General features: G+C 47.0%; 1 protein-coding gene across 1 annotated transcript; it reads left to right on the top strand.

Annotated features, from left to right (window-relative positions):
• The first annotated feature begins 1,168 nt into the window (after nt 1-1,168).
• elac2 (elaC ribonuclease Z 2) lies at nt 1,169-15,908 on the top strand. The gene is made up of 24 exons (XM_035396960.1): nt 1,169-1,695; nt 1,810-1,860; nt 1,965-2,035; nt 2,714-2,778; nt 2,943-3,000; nt 3,224-3,292; nt 4,031-4,180; nt 4,663-4,718; nt 4,829-4,887; nt 6,124-6,196; nt 6,749-6,861; nt 7,269-7,367; nt 7,484-7,622; nt 7,851-7,936; nt 9,383-9,501; nt 10,178-10,274; nt 10,740-10,878; nt 11,242-11,280; nt 12,533-12,642; nt 12,916-13,015; nt 13,453-13,573; nt 13,875-13,953; nt 14,573-14,717; nt 15,614-15,908. Exons 1-24 carry the CDS (start codon nt 1,352-1,354, stop codon nt 15,884-15,886), a joined length of 2,655 nt encoding a protein of 884 aa, XP_035252851.1. The 5' UTR covers nt 1,169-1,351; the 3' UTR covers nt 15,887-15,908.
• Nucleotides 15,909-23,730: the final 7,822 nt, after the last annotated feature.

Genomic DNA, 23,730 nt, shown 5'->3' with positions numbered 1-23,730 from the left:
GTATTAATTTCTCATCCTTATTACTGAGCTTAACATATTGTCTCATTGGTCAGCGTATCTATGCAGAATGGAAAGGAAGTAAAAAATATTTTTTTTGTAGCATTCCCAAGGAGTACAGGGTGGGCACTAATCTCTTATTTCTGTCTGCTGATGGGAAACAGTTCTCATAATGATTCCCTGCTGGCAATACTCTTTAAATATATGATACAGGATGGTACTGACAAGCAAAATAACGGCTGGATACTTTTCCATTTTGTTTTATAGGACAGTTGGCCGAAAGCTGACTTTGAACATTTTTTTTATTTATTTCTTTCTTTCTATACCGAGGTTTGTGATTAAACATTAACCTACGCCAGAGGAAATGCTTGGTAAGTTGCGCTTAATTTTAAAGCAGCTATTTCCCAGAACTTCTCTTGTTTTCAGGCATTACTTCCTGGCACCATGTAGACTATGCGTATGCAACTGCACATTCTCTAAATAGCTACAGACCAGACCTTCATAATTTATATAGACTATAGTTACAGATTGCATTGTATATGCATAGCAGATTACAGCACAGATGGTGAATGCTGGCATAACACCATCATGTTGGTATATTTCTTTTTGGTTTGAATGCTATCCCATTTAGCATACATATGGATGTATTCGTTCTGTGATTATGCTCTTATATGAACACACTTGTATTACACACAGCCATCGATGCAGCCTGGTTATTAAATAGCATTTAAACAGAAACAGATATTCCTTTAGCAAGACACAAAGTGTTGAAAATGTTTTCTCAGAAATTAATTCTGTACTGACCTTTGATTTAAATTCAAAGCTAAAACTTTGGAGTGTTACTTTTTTAGTCTTGATTTCAGGTTTATTTCTACTACCTCTAATTCGTTTATTATCTTAAGTGAGTTTTTTAAATAATAATAATACTTATTATAATAAACTGTTTCCTCCATCGCCAAGCGTGTATATGGACACGCCTACGTTTACAATGCAAGAGAAACTTGTGCAGAGATTTTGAGGGGCCGTGTCCGAATGAGCTTACTTGCCTTCTATTGAATAGGCCTATACAAATTGCATATACTCAAGTAAACTCATTCAGACCAATGAACTACATAAGCACTTATACAATTCTGATTCGGACACGGCCAGTGACTTGCGCAGTGTGTAGGTTACGTCATCTCCCTGCGCCGGAAAACTGCAAAGAAATGTCACGTTTTTACCTTCAGAACTAGACAGCGAACTATCCCACAACAAATGCTTAGTATTTGTGATATTAAATGGAAGATGTTAGCTAGCTATGTACTGTAATATTGAACACTTTAACAGGCAACCATAGCTACACTTCATTGCCTGAATGTTTATTACGAAAGGAGCACAATTCAACTTAAAGTCGATTGCGTGGTTATTAAGTCGTCAAGTCGTTGGTAATTCTCGGTGCTCTTCAAACATATGGATTAAGAATATTCCCCCACGGACAGCTTTCCAACTTTTGCGGAATATGGCATCTAATGATAGTGGCAATCAGAAAACAAATATGAAGAAACCTAGACCCCCCAAAGAGATGCTTCGACACGTGAAAACTAGAGAGCAAAGGAAAAATGTGGACTTACACGGGCCGTCGACCGTCTACGTACAAGTCATTGGAGCAGGTAGCCGTGGCAACGGAGCATCCGTCTACGTCTTCTCCGAATACAATCGGTAAGTAGTAGCTTAGCTTACTTTCGCCGTTTTTCAAGCCCAGTACTGCGAATGCTCTGAAATTGTATGAGCATTCTTCCAGTTGCTAATAAGTGCAAAACCATGTATTCACAGGTATCTGTTCAACTGTGGCGAAGGAACTCAGCGTCTGATGCAAGAGCACAAGTAAGTTAAGTGAAAGCAGTAAGTTAAGACGCAGTTGGTGGGCGATGGATTGGACTGGAGGAGTTTGCTGTGCTGACGCCCAATTTTATGTTTTTGTCGTTCAGAGTAAAGGCGGCGCGTCTGGACAATATCTTCCTCACTAGAATGAGCTGGGAGAATGTTGGGGGTTTGTCGGGTAAGAGCGCCACACGATCAGCTTGGAAGGAAACAACATTTGGCACATTTAACATGGAGCTTGTGGCTAGCAGATGAAGACAGAATACGTTCATTACATTATTGTTTTTTATTGAAAAACTGCTTTGTGCTACACATGAATATTATCGGACTGGGACTGAGTTGTTTAATTTGCATCTGTACTCAGTGACATTGGCAGTGTTAGTGTACGGAAGCTTTGATCACATTGTTGCATAAGACCTGTGTAGATTTGCTGATTATTCATTTATGTTGTTTGACTCAAGTTCAACTCTCTACTTTCATTCCAACACGTTCAGGTTAGCAAACTACTGAGAATTAATGCTCATAGGGCGCAGATTATCTCATGATGACGAATTTCTGCAATCCCTAGAACTGTTTCATGTCATCAGTCGATTTATATTTTTGTTACTGGTAGCAGTGATGTCGATAGTAAGTGAATGTTTAGACATAATTCTGTAACTGGGACCGCATAAGAAGTGACACGCTGGACTATGATGTCCACTCCCAACCACGCGTGTGATTTTTCAAAGTTTTATTTTTTATTTAACCTATATTTACCCAGGAAAAAAATAGCCACATTTAGATGGAAATCTATTTTGCAGGGCCGACCTGGCCTGTGATAATTCCGCTGTCTCAGTGCTTTTATTTTCTGCTGCAGGAATGATACTGACTCTTAAAGACACAGGAGTTCCTGAATGCCTGCTCTCTGGCCCTCCACAGCTGGTGAGCGGCCTTTTCTGTGCAAATTCAGGTTACAGCATGTACTTCATTACATTGCATTACATTTGTTTGGCAGACGCTTTTATCCAACGCTTTTATTTAAATGAATGAAACACTTTTTCTGAAATGTTGGTCTTTTGAATTTTTTCTTCTGCCTTCCTGTCTAGGAGAAATTTGTGAATGCGATTCGTGCTTTCTCTGGACCATTGGAAGAAATCAAGCTAGGTAGTGTGTCTCAAAAAAAAAATGTAGCACTTGTGTTATTTGTTGAAAGAAGAGGTTGTGCATTTGTATATATTTCTATTTTTCTGGAGATAAAAGTACCTGCCTTGAATATTTATTACATGCTTATACTTTTTGGGCACTATTGGGCTTTAAAATACCGGGTAATCACTCATTAAAAGGCTGAATTTTCTAATTTGTTTGAGGTCTTGTTTTGTATTCACAGCTGTCAGTCCATACACTGCCCCTCCGCATTCTGATAACACCATGACTGTTAGTCAAGTGCCAATATTCGGTGAGTATGCAAATTACACTTATTTTTACAGTACCACCACCCCCCCCCAACCCCACCAAACCAAAAAGCCACAGCTCTGCCCCTGTTCTGGCTTTGTTTTTATGCCAGCTGCGGCTGAACGGCAGGCTTACCGTGTGACCGTATCAAATCAAATCAAATCAAATTTATTTATAAAGCACGTTTAAATACAACCCACGTTGACCAAAGTGCTGTACAGGCAGGTAAAATCACAGAGTAAGAACAAATCACAGAATAAAAACAGAAACACAGAGTAAAAATCACAGAGTAAAAAGCGTCAAAACACACGTACAGGCACAAATCTACAGATCGCAGGCATAGGCGCACTGAAATCACATCAGGAAGATCCAAACACTACAGAATAAAAGTATGTTTTCAGCCTGGACTTGAAGGAATCAATGGAGGGGGCAGATCTAATTGAGTGGGGGATGGTGTATGACCGTGTGACCTTGTGACCGTATGACCATATGACTGTGTGACCACATGACCATATGACCTTGTGACTGTGTGACCTTGTGACCGTATGACCATGTGACTGTGTGACCTTGTGACCGTATGACCATGTGACTGTGTGACCTTGTGACCGTATGACCATGTGACCATGTGATTGTGTGTCCATGTGACCATGTGACTGTGTGACCTTGTGACCGTATGACCATGTGACCTTGTGACCATATGACCTTGTGACCGCATGACTGTGCGCTTTTCTCCCTCTGTCAGCCACGCTGAAAGGGAACGCAGAGCCCCACAGCTCCAGGCCACGCAGTCCCAGCTGCAGTCCCAGCCACTCCCCCCAGGGGGAGCTCACGAGGCCGACAGACGAGGCTGGCGGGTCAGCTGATGGCAGGGAGGAGAGAGCGGGGAGCCCTGGTAAGTGCTCCGGGTGTTGTCGTGGTTACGGTACTCTATTTATGACCCTGGAAATCTTGGGCAGAAATCTGTGGGACACTGCAGTTACTTTAATACTTTGATGGAGAAAGACTTGAAATAATGCACAGAGTGGCCTTCTGCTTAGCAGTTGTATGCAGATTAATTCAGTGAGACTGAAGGCAGTTTATTAGTGTGGTATAGATCCAGCAGATTTTCAACTCTAGCTGCCACCATGAAGGGCCCTGGGATGACCTGGCACACCTTACCAGTTAAACCCTACCAATGAACCCTCTAAGAGGTGTGAGATCACGTGTGATTAGAGTGCTCTTAAGTGAACATTCTAATGCTGATGTCACAATCACTACTGGTGACTGAAAGCAGCGGAGTTCAAGAACACTGACTTAGAATTTTGAAAAAACATTTTGAAAAACCTGCACTTCAAAGGGTTAAGTGCTATGATTGTTCTGGTGTTTGCTCTTCAGGTGTGAGACAGGCACCAAGCAGAGACCCCTCTTTGGTGGTTGCCTTCGTCTGTAAGGTCAGTAACACGGTCACGTTTCGAACAACCCACCACACCTGTAAAAGTTTAAAAATAGCACAGACAAAAAATTGCTTTGTAAAAAATTTTTTTTTTACTTTCTTTTGCAGCTTCATCCGAAAAAGGGGAATTTCTTGGTGCCGAAGGCCAAAGAGCTGGGACTGCCAGTGTAAGCAGGGCTTGTTTTAGCTCCAGTGTAAGCAGGAGCTTGTTTTAGCTCCAGTGTAAGCAGGGCTTGTTTTAGCTCCAGTGTAAGCAGGAGCTTGTTTTAGCTCCAGTGTAAGCAGGGGCTTGTTTTAGTCCCAGTGTATGCAGGGCTTGTTTTAGTCCCAGTGTATGCAGGGCTTGTTTTAGCTCCAGTGTATGCAGGGCTTGTTTTAGCTCCAGTGTAAGCAGGGCTTGTTTTAGTCCCAGTGTATGCAGGGCTTGTTTTAGTGCCAGTGTAAGCAGGGGCTTGTTTTAGTGCCAGTGTAAGCAGGGCTTGTTTTAGTCCCAGTGTATGCAGGGCTTGTTTTAGTCCCAGTGTATGCAGGGCTTGTTTTAGCTCCAGTGTATGCAGGGCTTGTTTTAGCTCCAGTGTAAGCAGGGCTTGTTTTAGTCCCAGTGTATGCAGGGCTTGTTTTAGTGCCAGTGTAAGCAGGGGCTTGTTTTAGTGCCAGTGTAAGCAGGGCTTGTTTTAGTCCCAGTGTAAGCAGGGCTTGTTTTAGTCCCAGTGTAAGCAGGGCTTGTTTTAGCTCCAGTGTAAGCAGGGGCTTGTTTTAGCTCCAGTGTAAGCAGGAGCTTGTTTTAGCTCCAGTGTAGGCAGGGCTTGTTTTAGTCCCAGTGTAAGCAGGGGCTTGTTTTAGCTCCAGTGTAAGCAGGGGCTTGTTTTAGTCCCAGTGGAAGCAGGGGCTTGTTTTAGTCCCAGTGTAAGCAGGGGCTTGTTTTAGCTCCAGTGTAAGCAGGGGCCTGTTTTAGTCCTAGTGTATGCAGGGCTTGTTTTAGTGCCTGTGTAAGCAGGGGCTTGTTTTAGTCCCAGTGTATGCAGGGCTTGTTTTAGTGCCAGTATAAGCAGGGGCTTGTTTTAGCTCCAGTGTAAGCAGGGCTTGTTTTAGTCCCAGTGTATGCAGGGCTTGTTTTAGTCCCAATGTAAGCAGGGCTTGTTTTAGCTCCAGTGTAAGCAGGGGCTTGTTTTAGCTCCAGTGTATGCAGGGCTTGTTTTAGCTCCAGTGTAAGCAGGGGCTTGTTTTAGTGCCTGTGTAAGCAGGGGCTTGTTTTAGTCCCAGTGTATGCAGGGCTTGTTTTAGTGCCAGTGGAAGCAGGGGCTTGTTTTAGTCCTAGTGTAAGCAGGGGCTTGTTGTAGGGAAGTCTCAGTAGTGTTTTATGCCAGTGAAGCGTGCTGATGTCCACTGTCTGTTCCCTGCAGGGGCACCTCCGCCATCGGGCCCATCATCGCCACGCTCAAGTCTGGGAAGAGTGTGACGTTCGAAGGGAAAGAGGTGAGAAGAGGCCTGCGCACACCGTACAGCACAGCTTTACACTGCGCACACCGTACAGCACAGCTTTATACTGCGAACACCGTACAGCACAGCTTTACACTGCGCACACCGTACAGCACAGCTTTACACTGCACACACAGTAACAACACAGCTTTACACTGCACACACTGTACAACACAGCTTTATACTGCGCACACAGTACAGCTCAGCTTTACACTGCACACACAGTAACAGCACAGCTTTACACTGTGCACACCATAACAGCACAGTTTTACACCTCACACACAGTAATAGCACACAGTATACTGGACATTCTTTAGAGAAGTGGCTGAAGGCATCGAGCACGTGGCTGAACCTGTTGGTTGTGGTGACAGTTGTCGTGGTGACGGTTGACGTGTTGTGGGGCCTTTCAGATCTGAGCCTGATGATTGTGGTGACGTTGGTTGTCGCGGTGACGGTTGTCGTGTTGTGGGGCCTTTCAGATCTGAGCCTGATGATTGTGGTGACGTTGGTTGTCGCGGTGACGGTTGTCGTGTTGTGGGGACTTTTCAGATCCGCCCGGAAGACGTGTGCACTCCCACCGATCCCGGGCCCGTCTTCCTCGTGGTGGAGTGTCCTTCCGAGGAGTTCGTCCGGCCGCTCTGCACCAATGAGGTCCTCCGCAGGTAATGCAGTCCACCAATCCCTGTTCAGCAGCCCACCTCCTGCACCAATCAGCTTTCAGTAGGGAACACTGCACCCTTCACTGAATACTGGATTAGTGGAGAAACCAAAATATAACATCAAGACACAGCCAGGTAGCGTGGGAAAACCGTCCAGGCTCTGCCAGGGCAACTGTATTAATGTGTTCATATTTAATGAGTGAGTAAAACAACAACAGCAGTAGTCACTTGCATGGGAAAGTGCCAAACAGCGCAAGCGTTGAACTGTGAATGTGATATTGTATCAAGATATCCTGTCAGTGGTAGCGCATGCGGACAGCCACCTCATATTTGGTGCTATTTAAACCTGGACAAATGGATAAATAGGTAAATCTGGCCACGGTGTTGACGATGTTTCTGCTGATCTGCAGGTATCAGACTGGCGGATCTGAAGACTCTGCAGCCTTAGTGGTTCACATGACCGCCGAGCCGGTGCTGGAAACCGACGGCTACAAGAGCTGGATGGAGAGGTACAGTACGGACATGCCCGCAACGATCCTCCATTTTACGCACGTGACCTCTGACCTCTCCTTCACAGAGGCACCCGCCCACTTTTTGGCTGATGGCTTTTGATGTGTTCCGACAGGTTCCCGCCCGGCACCGAGCATTTGATTCTGAACGAGCACGCCTGCACCGTGCACAACCTCAGGAGCCGCAAGCTTCAGACCCAACTCAATCTGATCCACCCGGAGATCTTCCCCGAGCTGAAGAGCTATGCTACACAGGTACGCGAGGCCCGGGGCAGAGCTGTCATGCGCTGCATGGCTGATGTATGTGAGTTTGTAGGCAAACTGAGCGCTAGGTACACTTTAGTGTTAGGTGAAAATGGTGAACATTGTTCTGGTCATTATGTTACGTCATGTTACGTCATGTTACGTCATGTTGTGTCATGTTACGTCATTGTTATGTCATGTTTGTGTATTAAGTCATTGGCTCTCTCTCCTTTCCTGCAGGGCAAACAGGCTGCCCTGCATGTACCCAACGTGAGAGCTGAATGTCTCCTGAAATACCAGCTCAGACCCAAGTTTGAGTGGCAGAGGTAGGTGATGTCCCAGAGTGTGCTCGCACGCGCCTCCTAGTGGTCCTCCGGTTAATGTAACGCATCGCATCCTAGTGCCATCATACACAAGCAATTATAAGTGTTTGTCTGTGTAATAGGTGTGGTGTTTGAAATTAGATTCCTTTGAAGACACTTCCTCAGAATCGTTGTTCATGTGTTTAAACGCATCACCAGTGCCTTTGAATTCAGAGTTTCCCCACTTGTATGACTGTGGTGTGAAATTCAGTGTGACGCCAGTGCTTATTGGCTGCAGCCTGTTTGCCACAAAATGACATAGGCCTGGAAGGCCTGTTTTGGCTGTTTAAAGGCCTGTTATTCAGTCTTAGAGGATCAGACTGTCAGGCCAAACTGAACTGCCACACTGATCTTTCCTTGTGGCTTTGTGAAAGACAAGAAAATGATAAACTTGCTCTATGATCTTCACTACTTAATTATGAATTACTATTAGTTGCGTTTCTCTAGATTAGTGGTTCCCAAACTCGATCCTGGGTGTCCCCTGTGTATGCGCTCCCAGAAGTTTTTTTACAAGCTGTTAATTTTACTTGCACTTGTAATTAAGTGCTTTTCATTTTTAAAGATAATATTTACCCTCAATAATTGCTTTGCACATTGATTCATTTCTGTCTTTAATTGTACCAGTTGTACCTTTTGGCTTTTTTAAATGCAATTATTTGCAATAAGTACAATGTGAACATGTGACTTTTGTTCTTAATGGCATGCACAGCTATTTCTGACATAATGAGACTCTTAAGGTTTAGAGGGTAAGAAATCCCTCTAAACATGAAAAGTACCTAATTAAGACAAATTAACATTCTGGGATTGCAATTGTGGTTGGGACAGAAAGCAGCGGACACAGCGTTCCCCCAGGACCGTGTTTGGGAACCACTGCTCTGAAGAATTAAAGTAATCTAAGGCAAGGCTGTATGCATAATTTGGTTTTGTGTTTCCGGCTCAGAGGGGTTTGGAATTGCGCGCGGGAGGGTTTAATCTGGGGCAGCGTAACTGTAAGGCTGACTGCGTGATGAAGTGGCTTCAGCCACGTTCTGTCCCAGAACGCACCAGGAAATCAATTTCAGTTAAAGCTACTCCATTATGTAGGATTGAAGTCCATTATCTCCTGCTACACTTCAGTGTGCACTTTTACGACATTGCACTTCAGCCTCTGAGAGTTCCTCTGGTGATTACAGGCCTGCTTTTTTGGTTGCAGTTGGAATACGCTTTTATGAATTATTAATAAATACCTAATATTTCCTCATTAATGCCAAAAATGTACATTGGACAATTACTTCACATGTACAGATGCACATAGTCTCTGCTAGCCTTTTCAGGTGAGAAAGTACCTGAAAACCTTTCTGCTTGTTTGTTCATGTCCATATTGATAGAAGCTCCAACATGTGACCTTTGACCTCTGTTGCCTGTCCACAGAGATGCCATCCTCTCCTGTGATGCGTCTGACTTTGTCAGAGAAGCAGAGGAGCTCCCGGGCTTCCTGCGGGAGGTGGAGGAGTGCAACCAGAACCTCACGGATAGTGAAGTCCGGACAGGTCAGTACCGTTTAACGGATCTCACAGATAGTGTGGTCAGGACAAGTAAGTACAGACCTCACGGATAGTGAGGCCCGGACAGGTCAGTACCGTTTAACGGATCTCACAGATAGTGTGGTCAGGACAGGTAAGTACAGACCTCACGGATAGTGAGGCCCGGACAGGTCAGTACCGTTTAACGGATCTCACAGATAGTGTGGTCAGGACAGGTAAGTACAGACCTCACGGATAGTGAAGTCCGGACAGGTCGGTACCGTTTAACGGATCTCACAGATAGTGTGGTCAGGACAGGTAAGTACAGACCTCACGGATAGTGAAGTCCGGACAGGTCGGTACAGACCTCACGGATAGTGAAGTCCGGACAGGTCAGTACCGTTTAACGGATCTCACAGATAGTGTGGTCAGGACAGGTAAGTACAGACGTCACGGATAGTGAGGTTCGGACGGGTCAGTACCGTTTAACGGACCTCACTGGTATGGAGGTCAGGACAGGTCAGCACCATTAGGGCAGGGAGAGGAGCTAGTCACTTCATTCTGTTGTAAGTTAGACAGTATGCTTTGTTTGTTCTACTGTCTACTTTTAAACAGAATTAAGGTAGTAGGGATTATGTGTTAATGTGTGCCCGTGTGAACGTGTGCGTGCGCGTGTGTGTGTGCGCGTGTGTGTGCATTGCAGGGGGCGGGGAGCAGTACCCAGAGGTGGTGTTTCTGGGAACAGGCTCCGCCCTCCCCATGAAGATCCGGAACGTCAGTGGCACGCTGCTGAATATCAGGTGTGAGCTTCTGTACCTCACCTCCTTAACTAGAGCCCCACAACTGTGTGTGTGTGTGTGTGTGTGAGAGCTTCTGTACCTCACCTCCTTAACTAGAGCCCCACAACTGTGTGTGTGTGTGTGTGTGTGTGAGCTTCTGTACCTCACCTCCTTAACTAGAGCCCCACAACTGTGTGTGTGTGTGAGCTTCTGTACCTCACCTCCTTAACTAGAGCCCCACGACTGTGTGTGTGTGTGTGAGCTTCTGTACCTCACCTCCTTAACTAGAGCCCCACAACTGTGTGTGTGTGTTTGGTGTTTGATTCTTCTGTAAGTGTGTGATTGTTGTGTGTGTGGTGTGGTGTGTGATTGTTGTGTGTGTGTAGTCTGTGTGTGGTTGTTCTGTGTGTGGTGTATGTGATATTTATGTGTGTGTGGTGTTTTTTGGGGTTTTTTCCTGTTGAATTGACCTCACTCTTCTCTCAGTCCCACACAGTCTGTGCTGCTGGACTGCGGCGAGGGCACCTTTGGGCAGCTGTGTCGTCACTATGGCAACAAGGTGGACGAGGTCCTGACCAAGCTGTCCACGGTCTTCGTCTCCCACCTGCACGCGGACCACCACACGGTGAGCCTCGCTGCGGTCGCTCGCGGTTGTTCGAAGGACGCGGTCGTCGTTCGCGGTCATTTCGAATTTCGAACGTTATTTTTGAATCTCTTCCAGTTGCCCTGCTCTGCCGCGTCGTGGCGCTAAGGCATTGTGACATCACGCAGGAACGCGCGCGGCTCCACTGCCCGACAGCTCCGCGCTTAATTTACCGCCGTTTCCCGCCCCGCCGCCGTGTCGTCTGGGGGGACAGGCGCGCCCTTTGGGGTGTTAAATTCACTCAGGCGGTCTGAGCGAAGTCATCAGACCTCCCAGCGACGCCGTGGCTCTTAGCAGTCGGTTCCGCGGCAGTGATCGTTTCTCGTTTTGTGTTTTTTCTCGTAGGGGCTGCTGAACGTTCTGCTTCAGCGGGAGAAGGCCCTGGTGAGTGATCCTTCAGCCGTCTGTGTCGCCCGCAGCGCTAGCTTTCTCAGCGTGGGTTTTTAAACGGCTCAAAAAAGCCGCAACTGACCAGTTTCTTGCAATTTAAAAACAGTTTGTTAACGCGGCACCCTCATCAGTGGTGATGTAAATGGAAAAAAGCGCTGACTTAGCAGCAGTGGCATTTCTAGAATGAAGTATGTATGTAAGTCACATTCATTTGTTATTACCTATTTTTAACCAAAGGAATAATTCCCCATCTTTCAAACTGTTTTCACCTCATCTGCTCCTTATGAAATAATTGTATTTTTCCAGTTCCGTGTGAAATGATTTATTAAAATCGACAGCACGGTCTACTGTGCCAACACCGCCTCTACTGCATACCCAATAATTCCAGCAACTGCTCAAGTCCTGGCTCCCAGTTAGCACAGGAGGTAGAAGAATGCTTCTCTGAACCTGACGACATTCTGGACTGCAGAAACGAATCATCTATCACCTATTATTATATTATATTATATTATATTATATTATATTATATTATATTATATTATATTATATTATATTATATTATATTATATTATATTATATTATATTATATTATATTATTTACACAACATTCTACATCCGTTTATGCAGCTGGATATACACTGAAGCAACGCAGGTTAAGTACCTTACTCAAGGGTACAACGGCAGTGTACCTAGCTGGGAATTGAACCTGTGACCTTCAGGTTACAAGACCAACTCCCTACCCATTATACTGCACTGCCACCCCTGCTCTATCCGACCCCGCGCACTGTAGCCCCAGACGTCCTGGGTGGCTACCGTGGCTGCTGTTTAGCTAATTGCACTTAATGAGTCTCAGCTGGCCGGTTGCCAAACGACTTTAAAAAGCTGCTCGTCTCTGTAAATATTTTCGATGATGAAATTATGTTTTGATTCTCTGATCAGATTTAATTAGAATCTGTTCGGTTTAAACGAAATGCCAAATTCCAAGATGGGGCCTAAGTCTGAACAATCATATTTTGTTTGTAGGAGGCATTTAGTAACCTGAGGATTCAGTGAAAAGAGAACTGTGATGATTCCGCCATTTTCTCTCTGTCCTGCTGCCTCTGTCCAGAGTAAATGTTTCTGTATCGCCTCTCCGAATTTAAAACAGGCAAGTAAAGAGTGAAAAGGGCAGGAAGCAGCAGGAGGTCGGACGGTGAGTGTTTAAGGGTGTGTGAAAGTTCACGTGCTGTTTCTTTTTCTCTCTCAGAGCAGCGAGGGGAAGCCATTCACCCCTATTTACCTGGTGGCCCCAGTGCAGATCCAGTCCTGGTTGCACCAGTATAATGACCACTGCCAGGAGATCATGCACCACATCAAGTGAGTGTCCCCCCCCCCCCCCCCCCAAAAAAAAGAAACTGGTCAGACGTGTTTCTTACTGAACCCTGAGGTTGTAATTAGCTGCTGGGGCTTTGAGGGGTTTAAATCTTGAGCTGAGTTGGTTAAATTTGGATTCGTGAGTAAAACTGTGGCTGCTCCTGAGTTTTGGGCTTGCCGTTTTGGTTCAGGAGGAAATTGGGTGCCATTGGGAGTCAGGATTTATGGTTGACCTGGATTTATGGCTGAACCGCACTCCCTTCTGCTTCCTGTCAGCCTCGTGCCTGCCTGGCTCCTGACTGAGGGGGTGGAGGTTCACAAAAACAAGACTAAGGCTGCCATCCAATCAATGCTCAGGAAATCTGACCTGGAAAAGGTATGCGTGCCGTGCTCTTGGGAAATAAGGTAGAATGCCGGTGGAACTGTGTGTAAGTACGCTTCTGGAAAACGCAGGGGTGAGCGTTCAGCTAGCCTCGCTGGTCTATATTTGCATGCATAGAAATGGAGAATGTGTTACAAGATGCTAAACTGCTAATAAACCAATGCTATCCCTTTATGGTGTGAGATCACGAACATGTGATTAGAATCTTCTTAACTGAGCATTCTAATGCTGATGTCACAATCACTACTGGTGACTGAAAGCAACGTTCTGGAGTTCTAGAACACTGACTTAGGACTTTTGAACATGTTCATAAATGCAAAGGCCTATTTGCCTTTGGGGGTGAGAATGTTCTGATTGGCTTTCTGCACGGAAAAGGAGGGAGTGCATCACGTATAACTGTAGCAGCGCTGGTTTCTCTCCCTCCCCCCCAGTTCCAGACGTGTGTGGTGCGTCACTGCAAGAACGCCTTCGCCTGCAGCCTGACGCACCGGTCCGGGTGGAAGCTGGTGTTCTCCGGCGACACCATGCCCTGCGACGCCCTGGTGCACATGGGTGCGTGCCGCCGGCGTGCGCGTTCCTTCACGCGATGGAAACCAAAAACGAACAAAAAAACATCAGTGAAACCACTGATGGGCCCTTCGCTTTGCTTTTTTTTTTGTGAATTATGACAAATCGTTTCAAAGACTTGCTCATTACAAATTATTATTTTTTGATACATTATGAAATGGACACAGTGAGATTCAGGCACACGTGTGTGCGTGCGTGTGTGTGTGGGAATTGTGTGTGTGTGTGCGCACGCGTGTGTGTGTCTGTGTGCGTGTGTGTTATGTATTTTCTGTATTTGTTTTTGCAGGGAAAAATGCCTCATTGCTTATTCATGAGGCAACTCTGGAGGATGGCTTGGAAGAAGAGGCTGAGGAGAAGAGACACAGGTGAGTAACCCGGTCAGTCCAAACACCTGAGGAGAGAACAAAACAGCACTGTTACCGATCAGTGTTACCGAAGCACACTCTCACACACACACACACACACTCTCTCTCTCTCACACACACACACACACACACACACTCTCTCTCTCTCTCTCTCTCTCTCTCACACACACACACACACACACACACATACACTCTCTCTCTCTCTCTCTCTCTCTCTCTCTCTCACACACACACACACATACACACACACACTCTCTCTCTCTCTCTCTCTCTCTCACACACACACACACACTCTCTCTCTCTCTCTCACACACACACACACACACACACACTCTCTCTCTCTCTCTCACACACACACACACTCTCTCTCTCTCTCTCTCTCACACACACACACATACACTCTCTCTCTCTCTCACACACACACACACACACACACAAACACACACGCTCACACACACACACACACACACACTCTCTCTCTCTCTCTCACACACACACACACACAAACACACACTCTCTCTCACACACACACACACACTCTCTCTCTCTCTCTCTCTCACACACACACACGCACACACACACACACACACACACTCTCAGACTGGTTTTCTCTTCGCAGTACGACGTCTCAGGCGATTGGGATTGGGGTGAAGATGCAGGCTGAGTTCATCATGCTGAACCACTTCAGCCAGCGCTACGCCAAGATCCCGCTCTTCAGCGCCGACTTCAGCGACAGGGTGGGCATCGCCTTCGACCACATGAGGGTGAGTCACCTCACAGCCTCTCCGGAACGTTCCGCTCTCTGTCTCTCCGCTCCAGAACCGTTCCGCTCTCTGTCTCTCCGCTCCGGAACGTTCCGCTCTCTGTCTCTCCGCTCCAGAACGTTCCGCTCTCTGTCTCTCCGCTCCGGAACGTTCCGCTCTCTGTCTCTCCGCTCCAGAACGTTCCGCTCTCCGTCTCTCCGCTCCAGAACGTTCCGCTCTCTGTCTCCCTGCTCCAGAACGTTCCGCTGTCTGTCTCTCCACTCCGGAACGTTCCGCTCTCTGTCTCTCCGCTTCGGAACCGCTTCGCTCTCTGTCTCTGTGCTCCGGACCCATTCCTCTCTCCGCTCTGGAACCGTTCCTCTCTATCTCTCTCCACTCTGGAACGGTTCTGCACGGTCACGTTCGTAAAGCACGAGGTAATCTGACCGCAGGCCCGTCGGCAGGCCTTCCCCTGCTGCTTTTAAAAGAGCGAATCGCACCCGCTGTGGATGAGCGCCTAAACCGTTCAGCGGAAGTCTCGCTGAAGTGCGTAAACACAGTGCCGTACGGGATTCGAACCTGCACACCCCACCACGCTCCTGCACGCCCGTCAGGCTGGAGTGGAGCTCCTTCATGGGGCAGTCACATGGTCCCCTGCATGAGCGGGTGCAGGCAGGCCTGGGGCCAGGCGAGTCCGCGGCTGTTTTTGGGCCGCGTCCTCCTGAGGCTGCAGAGGGGCGCGACGCAGCTACGCAGCCTGAGGAGTAAAGAGCGTGACGCCGCTGTTCCCCGATCGGCTCCCTAAGCCCCGCCCACTTCCGAAACGCCCCTTTGAATGTGTGCCCCGCCCCTCGGCTTGCCGTTTTTTGGCGAGGGCGGAGACGACCACTCACCGCTCCCCCCCCGCGTCTCCCCAGGTGCGCCCGTCAGACCTGCGGGTCCTGCCCAAGCTGACCCCGCCCCTGAAGGCGCTGTTCGCGCAGGAGATCGAGGAGATGGAGGAGCGGAGGGAGAGGAGGGGGCTCAGGCTGATGAGGGAGGCCGCCCTGGAGGTGCCTGTCAACGGCCAGGGAGCGGCGGGCGTGGCCGGACAGGGCGTGGCCAGCGAACGGGCGCGCGAAGCGTCGAATAAACGAGAGCCGGAGGAAGAAGCGGAGCAGGAAAACAGCAAGAGACGGAAAGCCAGCTGAGCCGGCGTGGAGTGGAGTGGGGCTGGGGTGGGCGGGGGCTGGGGTTAGGTTGGGTTGTGGGGAGGGGGTTAGGGGGTATGGGCTACTGTACTATGGGGATGCCACTGTACCTTAACTTTCAGAACTCAGAATCTGCTAACAGAGTTGTGACCCATGTGATCTCATTAATTATTTAAATGAACAAAAAAAGATTATGGGATTATTTTGTATTTTACACCACCGCTGTGGAGGAGTCTTTTGTTGGTACAGAGTCCCTCTGTAGCCTAGGATGTGTGACTACTGAGGTCTTTACACCAGGAATGCAGGATGAATTATTTTGGTTGTTTGAAGTGGCTGCTGGAAAATTTCCGATTTGCTGGTTTGCTTTTAGTTGCTTGTTAATAAAGCTTTATTTATTAAATTTTCTTCCTTCACAGAATTGTGTTTCGAATTGAGCAAATAAATACTGGGACATAATGCTGTTCTTCTCCTTTATTTATCCTTTCTGTGTTTTTACTCATTTATGATTTACAAAATTAGTTAGTTTTTCAGTGATTGTCAGATAATTAGGATCCGATTATGCTGTAATTCACGACAGTATATATTGTATAAAAGTAGGCGTAAAAGGACAAAGTATTGCTATGGAAATATCTCTTTACACTAATGGTGGTCGAGTGAAAAGGAACACGACATTTTTTCGATGATTGTGACACTGCCTGCCTGTTCCTGCTGCTATAACAGCGTTCTGATCTAATCTGGCTTTCCGCGCAGGCGCACACGGCGGTTATTCTCGTTTCCCGCTGCTGCTCTGTGCGACCGTTCGACTCCGATAACCGGCGATTAGCGCGAGGTGAATTTAACCGTAATTCACGTGTGTGACGACATGCAAATCGTATTGATCTGCGGCTTTTCCCGTTAGATCAAAATCTTCACCTCTTTGGTGGTTTGAACTTCTGTTTTATTTAATAACGAATCAAGTGCAATCAGTATTGCGGATCACCTGCGTGATGCGAACCGTTTTCAGTAAACGCAGCCTCGTGATTGATCAAACAGCAGTGGCAAGCTGTAGGGCCTTATGAAAGTGCACCTTTATTACTTCTTATTGATTTTGAAACTTTTCTTCCCAAATTACCTTTTCTGAACTTGTGTAACTGTGTGCAGTTGCTGCCTGCTTCCACTGGGTGGCCTCGGAGTGTTAGAAATCAACATAGAACGTCGCTCAACCTAAATGGAAATAATGAAGTTCTAAAGTCAAACAGTAATACGGTAATATTAATCACCCCTTTATTCAGCGTAGCTCCATTTACAGTTATATATTTCAGAACTTTGTGGCCATTTTGAAAGGTAATCAAAAGAAAATGTGGGCGATGTTGCGCAATCTCCAAAAAATGGTGCCGTATTAAATATGGCAAAGTTATAAACCACAGTAAAGTACTTCAGGTTGAACACTTTCACATTAAACATGCTGCACATCTGCCTCCTTTAAAAGCCAGTTTTACAGACCACTGAAATGGGTTCAGCAACTGCTGGTGTGGTACCACCCATATTGCAGGACACCTACTGTTACTGTGAGCATAATAATAATAATGTTGAACCCCCCCGCAGAAGAATAATAAACAAAAACAATGGGATCCCTCCACATTATTGTTGCTGGGCCCTCTGATGAATCATTAAACATATTTTTAAAAACTCATTCTGTCCAGTTCATCTGGTTTTGAATTCCTATTTTAAAATTAATAATCAGTGGGCATTGGTACACACACATGCGCACACATGCACATGAGTATGCACACACACAAACACATACACATGCATGTACACGCACACACCAAACTGGTCCACCACCTCACTCTGCTATGCCCCTCCCCTTTTCTTTTTTTGTAAAAACCCTTTTGTTTTAAGCCGCAAACAGTCTGGAAATGATGTCACAGTCTGCGGTCTGTGAGAACACACGTTTGTGTGCCCGCATAAAATATATATGCGCACAGATTCAAAAAAAATTATGGGGGAAAAGTCTCCTTTTAATGCTGTCTTGCAGACTTCAAATGGTTGTATCTTAAACTCAGCAGCTTCATAAGGGTCTGGGTTTGTGAATAATACATGACTGCCCTGCGAGCAGATCAGACGCTATTCAGGATTATGTTGTGAGGATGTGCCTGTGTCTGGATGGCTGTGGGAGAGTAGGACGAGAGTGTGGGAGAGTAGGACTGGGGAGTATGGGAGAGTAGGACGGGAGTGTGGGAGAGTAGGACTGGGGAGTATGGGAGAGTAGGACGGGGGAGTATGGGAGAGTAGGACTGGGAAGTGTGGGAGAGTAGGACGGGAGTGTGGGAGAGTAGGACGGGAGTGTGGGAGAGTAGGACGGGAGTGTGGGAGAGTAGGACGGGAGTGTGGGAGAGTAGGACTGGGGAGTGTGGGAGAGTAGGACGGGAGTGTGGGAGAGTAGGACTGGGAAGTGTGGGAGAGTAGGACGGGAGTGTGGGAGAGTAGGACGGGAGTGTGGGAGAGTAGGACGGGAGTGTGGGAGAGTAGGACTGGGGAATGTGGGAGAGTAGGACTGGGGAGTATGGGAGAGTAGGCCTGGGGAGTGTGGGAGAGTAGGACTGGGGAGTATGGGAGAGTAGGACTGGAGAGTGTGGGAGAGTAGGGCTGGGGAGTGTGGGAGAGTAGGACGGGAGTGTGGGAGAGTAGGACTGGGGAGTGTGGGAGAGTAGGGCTGGGGAGTGTGGGAGAGTAGGCCTGGGGAGTATGAGAGAGTAGGACTGGGGAGTGTGGGAGAGTAGGATGGGAGTATGGGAGAGTAGGACTGGGGAGTATGGGAGAGTAGGACTGGAGAGTATGGGAGAGTAGGACTGGGGAGTGTGGGAGAGTAGGGCTGGGGAGTGTGGGAGAGTAGGCCTGGGGAGTATGGGAGAGTAGGGCTGGGGAGTATGGGAGAGTAGGACTGGGGAGTGTGGGAGAGTAGGCCTGGGGAGCAGCTGCTCTTGTGTAATGACACAGAGCGCCCCCTGCTGACTGAAACAGTGGGTTACGCCATGGTCTGTTTCTCATTGCCCTGCAGGGCTGCTGGAGAGATACAGTATTTCACTGGATGAAGGAAGAATGCTTCAGCTGAACGTACTGCTCAAATGCCTCAGCTGAACGTAGCGCTCAGAATGATATGCTGTGTGGATCAGCATGCAGTTAGGAATTTCTGCTCCTTTTATTTGAGGTCATCAAGTCTCAGTACTCTTCATTAATTTCCTTTTGATCATGTTAGGCCTAATTAGACAGAGTATAAGGTCTGCATGAGATGCATAACTGTGGCTTTGCAGACACATAGAGGCCTTCTCTTCCTTTTGACGGATTAGGAGTGGGAGGAGTCCAGCAAGTGAGTTGATTGGCTGGCTGCGTGCTGGGGGCTGTGAGGTGATTGGCTGGCTGCGTTCTAGGGGCCGTGTGTTGATTGGCTGGCTGCGTTCTAGGGGCCGTGTGTTGATTGGCTGGCTGCATGCTGGGGGCTGTGAGTTGATTGGCTGGCTGCGTTCTAGGGGCCGTGTGTTGATTGGCTGGCTGTGTTCTAGGGGCTGTGAGTTGATTGGCTGGCTGCATGCTGTGAACAGCACAGCAGAAAAGCATAGGATGGTCTGCCGTCAGGATCATTGTTTGAAGGGGGAGACTCCATGGCTTGTGTAGTAATGCAATCTGCACCTGAACCCCTTTACCGACTGAAACCTTCAAGGAAGGGTAGAATCAGTGGGGGACATTTTCTATTTATCTAACCTTTATTTCACCGGGGTATTCGCATTGAGATTGACATCTCTTTTCCTAGTGAGCCCTGGAGCCTGCATGTCTGTTGGACTGAGTACCCCGTCGGTTTATGGAGTAAATGTCCCATTAGCGTCCAGCTGCTTACAGACACATGTATTTGTGCCTCTGTCATGTGGGAAATAGAATAACGTGGCAATGGGGCGGCAGGAACGGTATTGTGGGAATGAGTTTTCATTGGTGATCAGCGCTGTGAGAGACTAGGAGTATCATTGGTGGATTAGCTCAGGGGTAGATAACCTCTGGTCCTTGCATTTGGTCCATACGAACCTCTAATGACGTGTGAGTGTGTGTCAACAGCAATTTACACAGATGATATTTTTGCGATCATACAGCTCAGTATTTTAACTGAAGCAGTTCATGCTAAGTACCATGCTAAAGAGTGCGACAGCCGTGCTCAGCAGCCGGGAATCGAACCCGCAACCCTACGCATGCACTGTAGCCCTGAGTGTGTGCTGCTTAATATGCCAAATGAAGTGGTGATCAGTCCCGGTCCTGGCGGGCCGCAGGGTCTGCCGGTTATTTTGTTTTCGCCTTAAATGCAGCAACTGATTCAGACCCAAGAGACCAGGTGAGGTGAGTTCGCTGTGTCATCGACTCTGTATAATCGACTTTACCTGATCAATAAAGTGCTGAGTAACAACTAAAACCAGCCGACCCTGCAGCTCTCCCCAGGACCAGGGATGAAGGTCACGGCCCTGAGAAATCTTCCAGGTGCCTCACCCCCCCCCCCCGCTGCACAAACCCGCCCCCTGCCCCCCGCCCCCCATCCCCCGCCTCCCGCTCTCTCCGAGGTCACCTTAATTATCACAATTATGAATGTTTTATGGAACCCATTAAGAAGGCATATGATTAGACCTGAAAAATTGATACATTTTCACCTGTAACCTTTTTTTTTTTTTGCAAAAAATAAATAAATAAATCCTCTGAATATCTTTTTTGCACTGATCACAATTTAACTTCGAATTGGATTCTGGAAAATGTGCAGTAAGAAGCTGTACTTAGCTTTGTTCGGTCAATGATGGGATGCGAGCTGTGGATTTCTTCGTGTCTGATGCGTTATCACATTTTTAAAAACAGGAAAAAAAAACTGTGCTTACTTCTGAACACCCAGATATTTAAATGAGGCATTAAAACAGACATCACTCGCTTTTGCATGGACTTTGGCGGACAGTGGAGCAACTGCAGTGTAACTCCGGGCACATATGGCAGGACCCTCTTCTTACTTTCTCTTTTTACATGCACAGTCTCAATTTTGATCACTTCTCTCTCTCTCTATCTGTCTGTCTGTCTGTCTGTCTGTCTCTCTCTCCCCCCTCTCTCTTTCTCTCTCCCCCTCCCCCCTCTCTCTGTCTCTCTGTCTCTGTCTCTCTCTCTCTCACTCTGTCTGTCTCTCTCTCTCTCCCCCCCTCTTTCTCAACAATTCAACGAAGGTGGACAATGTGGGTGATGTTTTGGGTCAGTAAAAAATCATTCGTTGGACGGCCCCTGCAGCCTGCCCCGTGGTTGGTCGTTCTTCTCCTTCTCGTCCTCCGATTGGCCGACGCGCTGTAGAACTCCGGGCTCCGTGGCAACCGTCACAGGCCCCGATGAAGCCCACACAATGCGCCGTGACGGACAGATCAATGGCAATTTCGCTGAGTGCTCAGCGGCCGTCCTTCCCCGTGGCCTGGCCCTGACTGCCGGGCTCAATGGCTTTCATCCGGCATTCATCCAGCCCTTTACACCAGAACCACACTTCCCGCTAATGAATTAATTACTCACAGCGAATTGATTTTTTTCTTCTCCTTTGTGCATCAAGTTGAATTTCTTTTTCTTGTCACCATTCAACATTTACGGTCCCCGTGTATTTGGGTGTCTTTTTCATTTTTGTCTGCTGGCCTTGAGTGAATAAACTCATTGCATGTTTGGTCCCGAATTTCACGTTGAATTTAATGCCATCGTCATTTATAGCCCATTTGTCCAAAATGACTCGGACGAAGTCGACGGCTGAACGCTTCACCGGGCAGTTCATCTGAGATCCTTGTGTGTAAGGGGTAACGGCTTAATATATGTTCCAAAAATATATATTTTTGAAATATTCCTGGAGCGTTTGTAATGACACATGATCATTTCTAGCATATTTCACGTTAAATGGTAAGATACCTCCAGTTGCTTTGGGAAATCCCATCTAAACTCACCGGGGGATAAAAGGGGGGCAAGTATTTGGGGAAAATATTCATTCCCGTACGCAGGTAGTGTCAAACCCGACCAAAGAAAATGATGAACCAAAGAAATTTTGACTCTTAATTGTGAAAAAGAAAAAAAAATCTTTAAAAGTGTTAAAGGATGCCAGTAATGTGGTAAAGCAACACTGAACGTGTTATAAGTGCTTTATAAAGCCTTTATGAATGAGCTACGACTGAAGAATGGGGAGTTGCCCCTTCATGTTATTACAAACCAGTAAAGTATTGTAGCTGTCTCTCTTTTTTTATTTTTGGAATGATATTGGTTAAAACCACTTATACAACCCCCCCCCCCCCCCCCCGCCCCCCCTTTAAATGAAAGATACGCACATAAATGCACAGACCTGTATGGTGGTTGTATGGTTTTGTATGGAGGGCAGATGAAAGCCCAGGACACATGTGCTTCCCTTCACAGCTGTGCCATTCGGAAAAGGCTGTTAAAAAAGAAAAAAAAAAGAAAGTTGCGACTCCACAGATTTGATGACAGAGAGAATCAAGGTCACAGTGGTCTTAAGAATGTAGGACAGCTGTTCCCACAGGACGTCCTGTGTGTCTAATACTTATTATAGTTCCATGCTGATCTATCCCACACACACTCTATCTCTCCCTCTCTCTCCCCCTCTCTCTCCCTCTCACTCTATCTTTCTCCTTCCCTCTCTCTCTCTGTCTTTCTCCCTCTCACTCTGTTGCTCCCTCTCACTCTGTCTTTCTCCCTCCCTCTCTCTCTCTCTCTCTCTCTCTCTCCCTTTCACTCTGTCTTTCTCCTTCCCCCTCTCTCTCTGTCCTCTCTCTCTTTCTTTCTCCCTCTCACTCTGTTGCTCCCTCTCACTCTGTTTTTCTCCCTCCCTCGCTTTCTCTCTTTCCCTCTCACTGTCTTTCTCCCTCCCTCTCTCTCTCTGTCTTCTCTCTCTTTTTCCCTCTCACTCTCTCCCTCCCTCTCACTCTGTCTTTCTCCCTCCCTCCCTCTCTCTCTCTTTTCCACAGAAAACGAGGTGTCCCCACCAGTGCTAACCCAGCTAACGCAAAATGTTCTCAAACTAGAAACTTCTTTTTCATTTTTATGAACTGAGGCCTTTACTTTTGTTATAATCAAGTTATTTCTCAGTTCTTGTTATTGCATCGTTATTAGTTGTTATGTATTTTTTATTGAGAGAATGTGTTGCTATATGCAGTTACCTGTAAGGAAACTAGCTGGAAAAGAACAAGACACAATGAACTGATAAAGCCTTTTAAAAGTCTGTTTATATGTTTCTTGTTCACACTGTAGTACTTCTTTCCGCTTTCACTTGTGTAGAGCCCATCACATTTTTTTCCTTCAAATTGATGGTACATCGAAAACTTCTGCCTTGCTCCAACGATGCACAACCAGTTTTTATTTATGGTTCAGCTATTCCCTGACCCCCCCCCCCCCCCCCCCCCCCCCTAATGCAGTGTCTAATGCAGCATAGATGCCTGCAGATCCTTACCTGTTATAATGCATTCAGTTAAATGACGGTGCCCATCAGTACAGCATTGGTCTGTGTGAGGGTTTGTTTTCTGTAGGGTGGCGGTGTAGTGTAATGGGTCAGGTGATCTTGGTCTGGTCTTGTAACCTAGAGGTCACGGGTTTGATTCCCGGGTGGGGCACTGCCGTTGTACCCTTGAGCAAGGAACTTAACTTGCATCGCTTCAGTTTGCATCCAGCTGTATAAATGGATGGTAGGTAAATTCTATGTAAGAGTTGTGTAAGTCGCTCTGAATAAGAGCGTCTGCTAAATGCCTGTAATGTAATATGTAATGTGTGAGAGTGGGGGTTGAGGGAGAGGAGGGTGTGTGTGTGTTGGGGTCGGGGGT

Source organism: Anguilla anguilla, chromosome 17, assembly GCF_013347855.1.
Source record: "Anguilla anguilla isolate fAngAng1 chromosome 17, fAngAng1.pri, whole genome shotgun sequence".
Lineage (NCBI taxonomy): Eukaryota > Metazoa > Chordata > Actinopteri > Anguilliformes > Anguillidae > Anguilla > Anguilla anguilla.
The sequence above is the reverse complement of the archived record's forward strand: the minus strand, read 5'-3'. Positions and strand labels throughout refer to the sequence as shown.

Coding starts and splice junctions, on each gene's coding strand:
- elac2 (XM_035396960.1), top strand. CDS start 1,352: ATGTTTATTACGAAAGGAGCACAATTCAACTTAAAGTCGATTGCGTGG. Junction 6,862..7,268: donor ACCAATGAGGTCCTCCGCAG/GTAATGCAGTCC, acceptor GCTGATCTGCAG/GTATCAGACTGGCGGATCTG. Junction 13,954..14,572: donor GCTGAGGAGAAGAGACACAG/GTGAGTAACCCG, acceptor TTCTCTTCGCAG/TACGACGTCTCAGGCGATTG.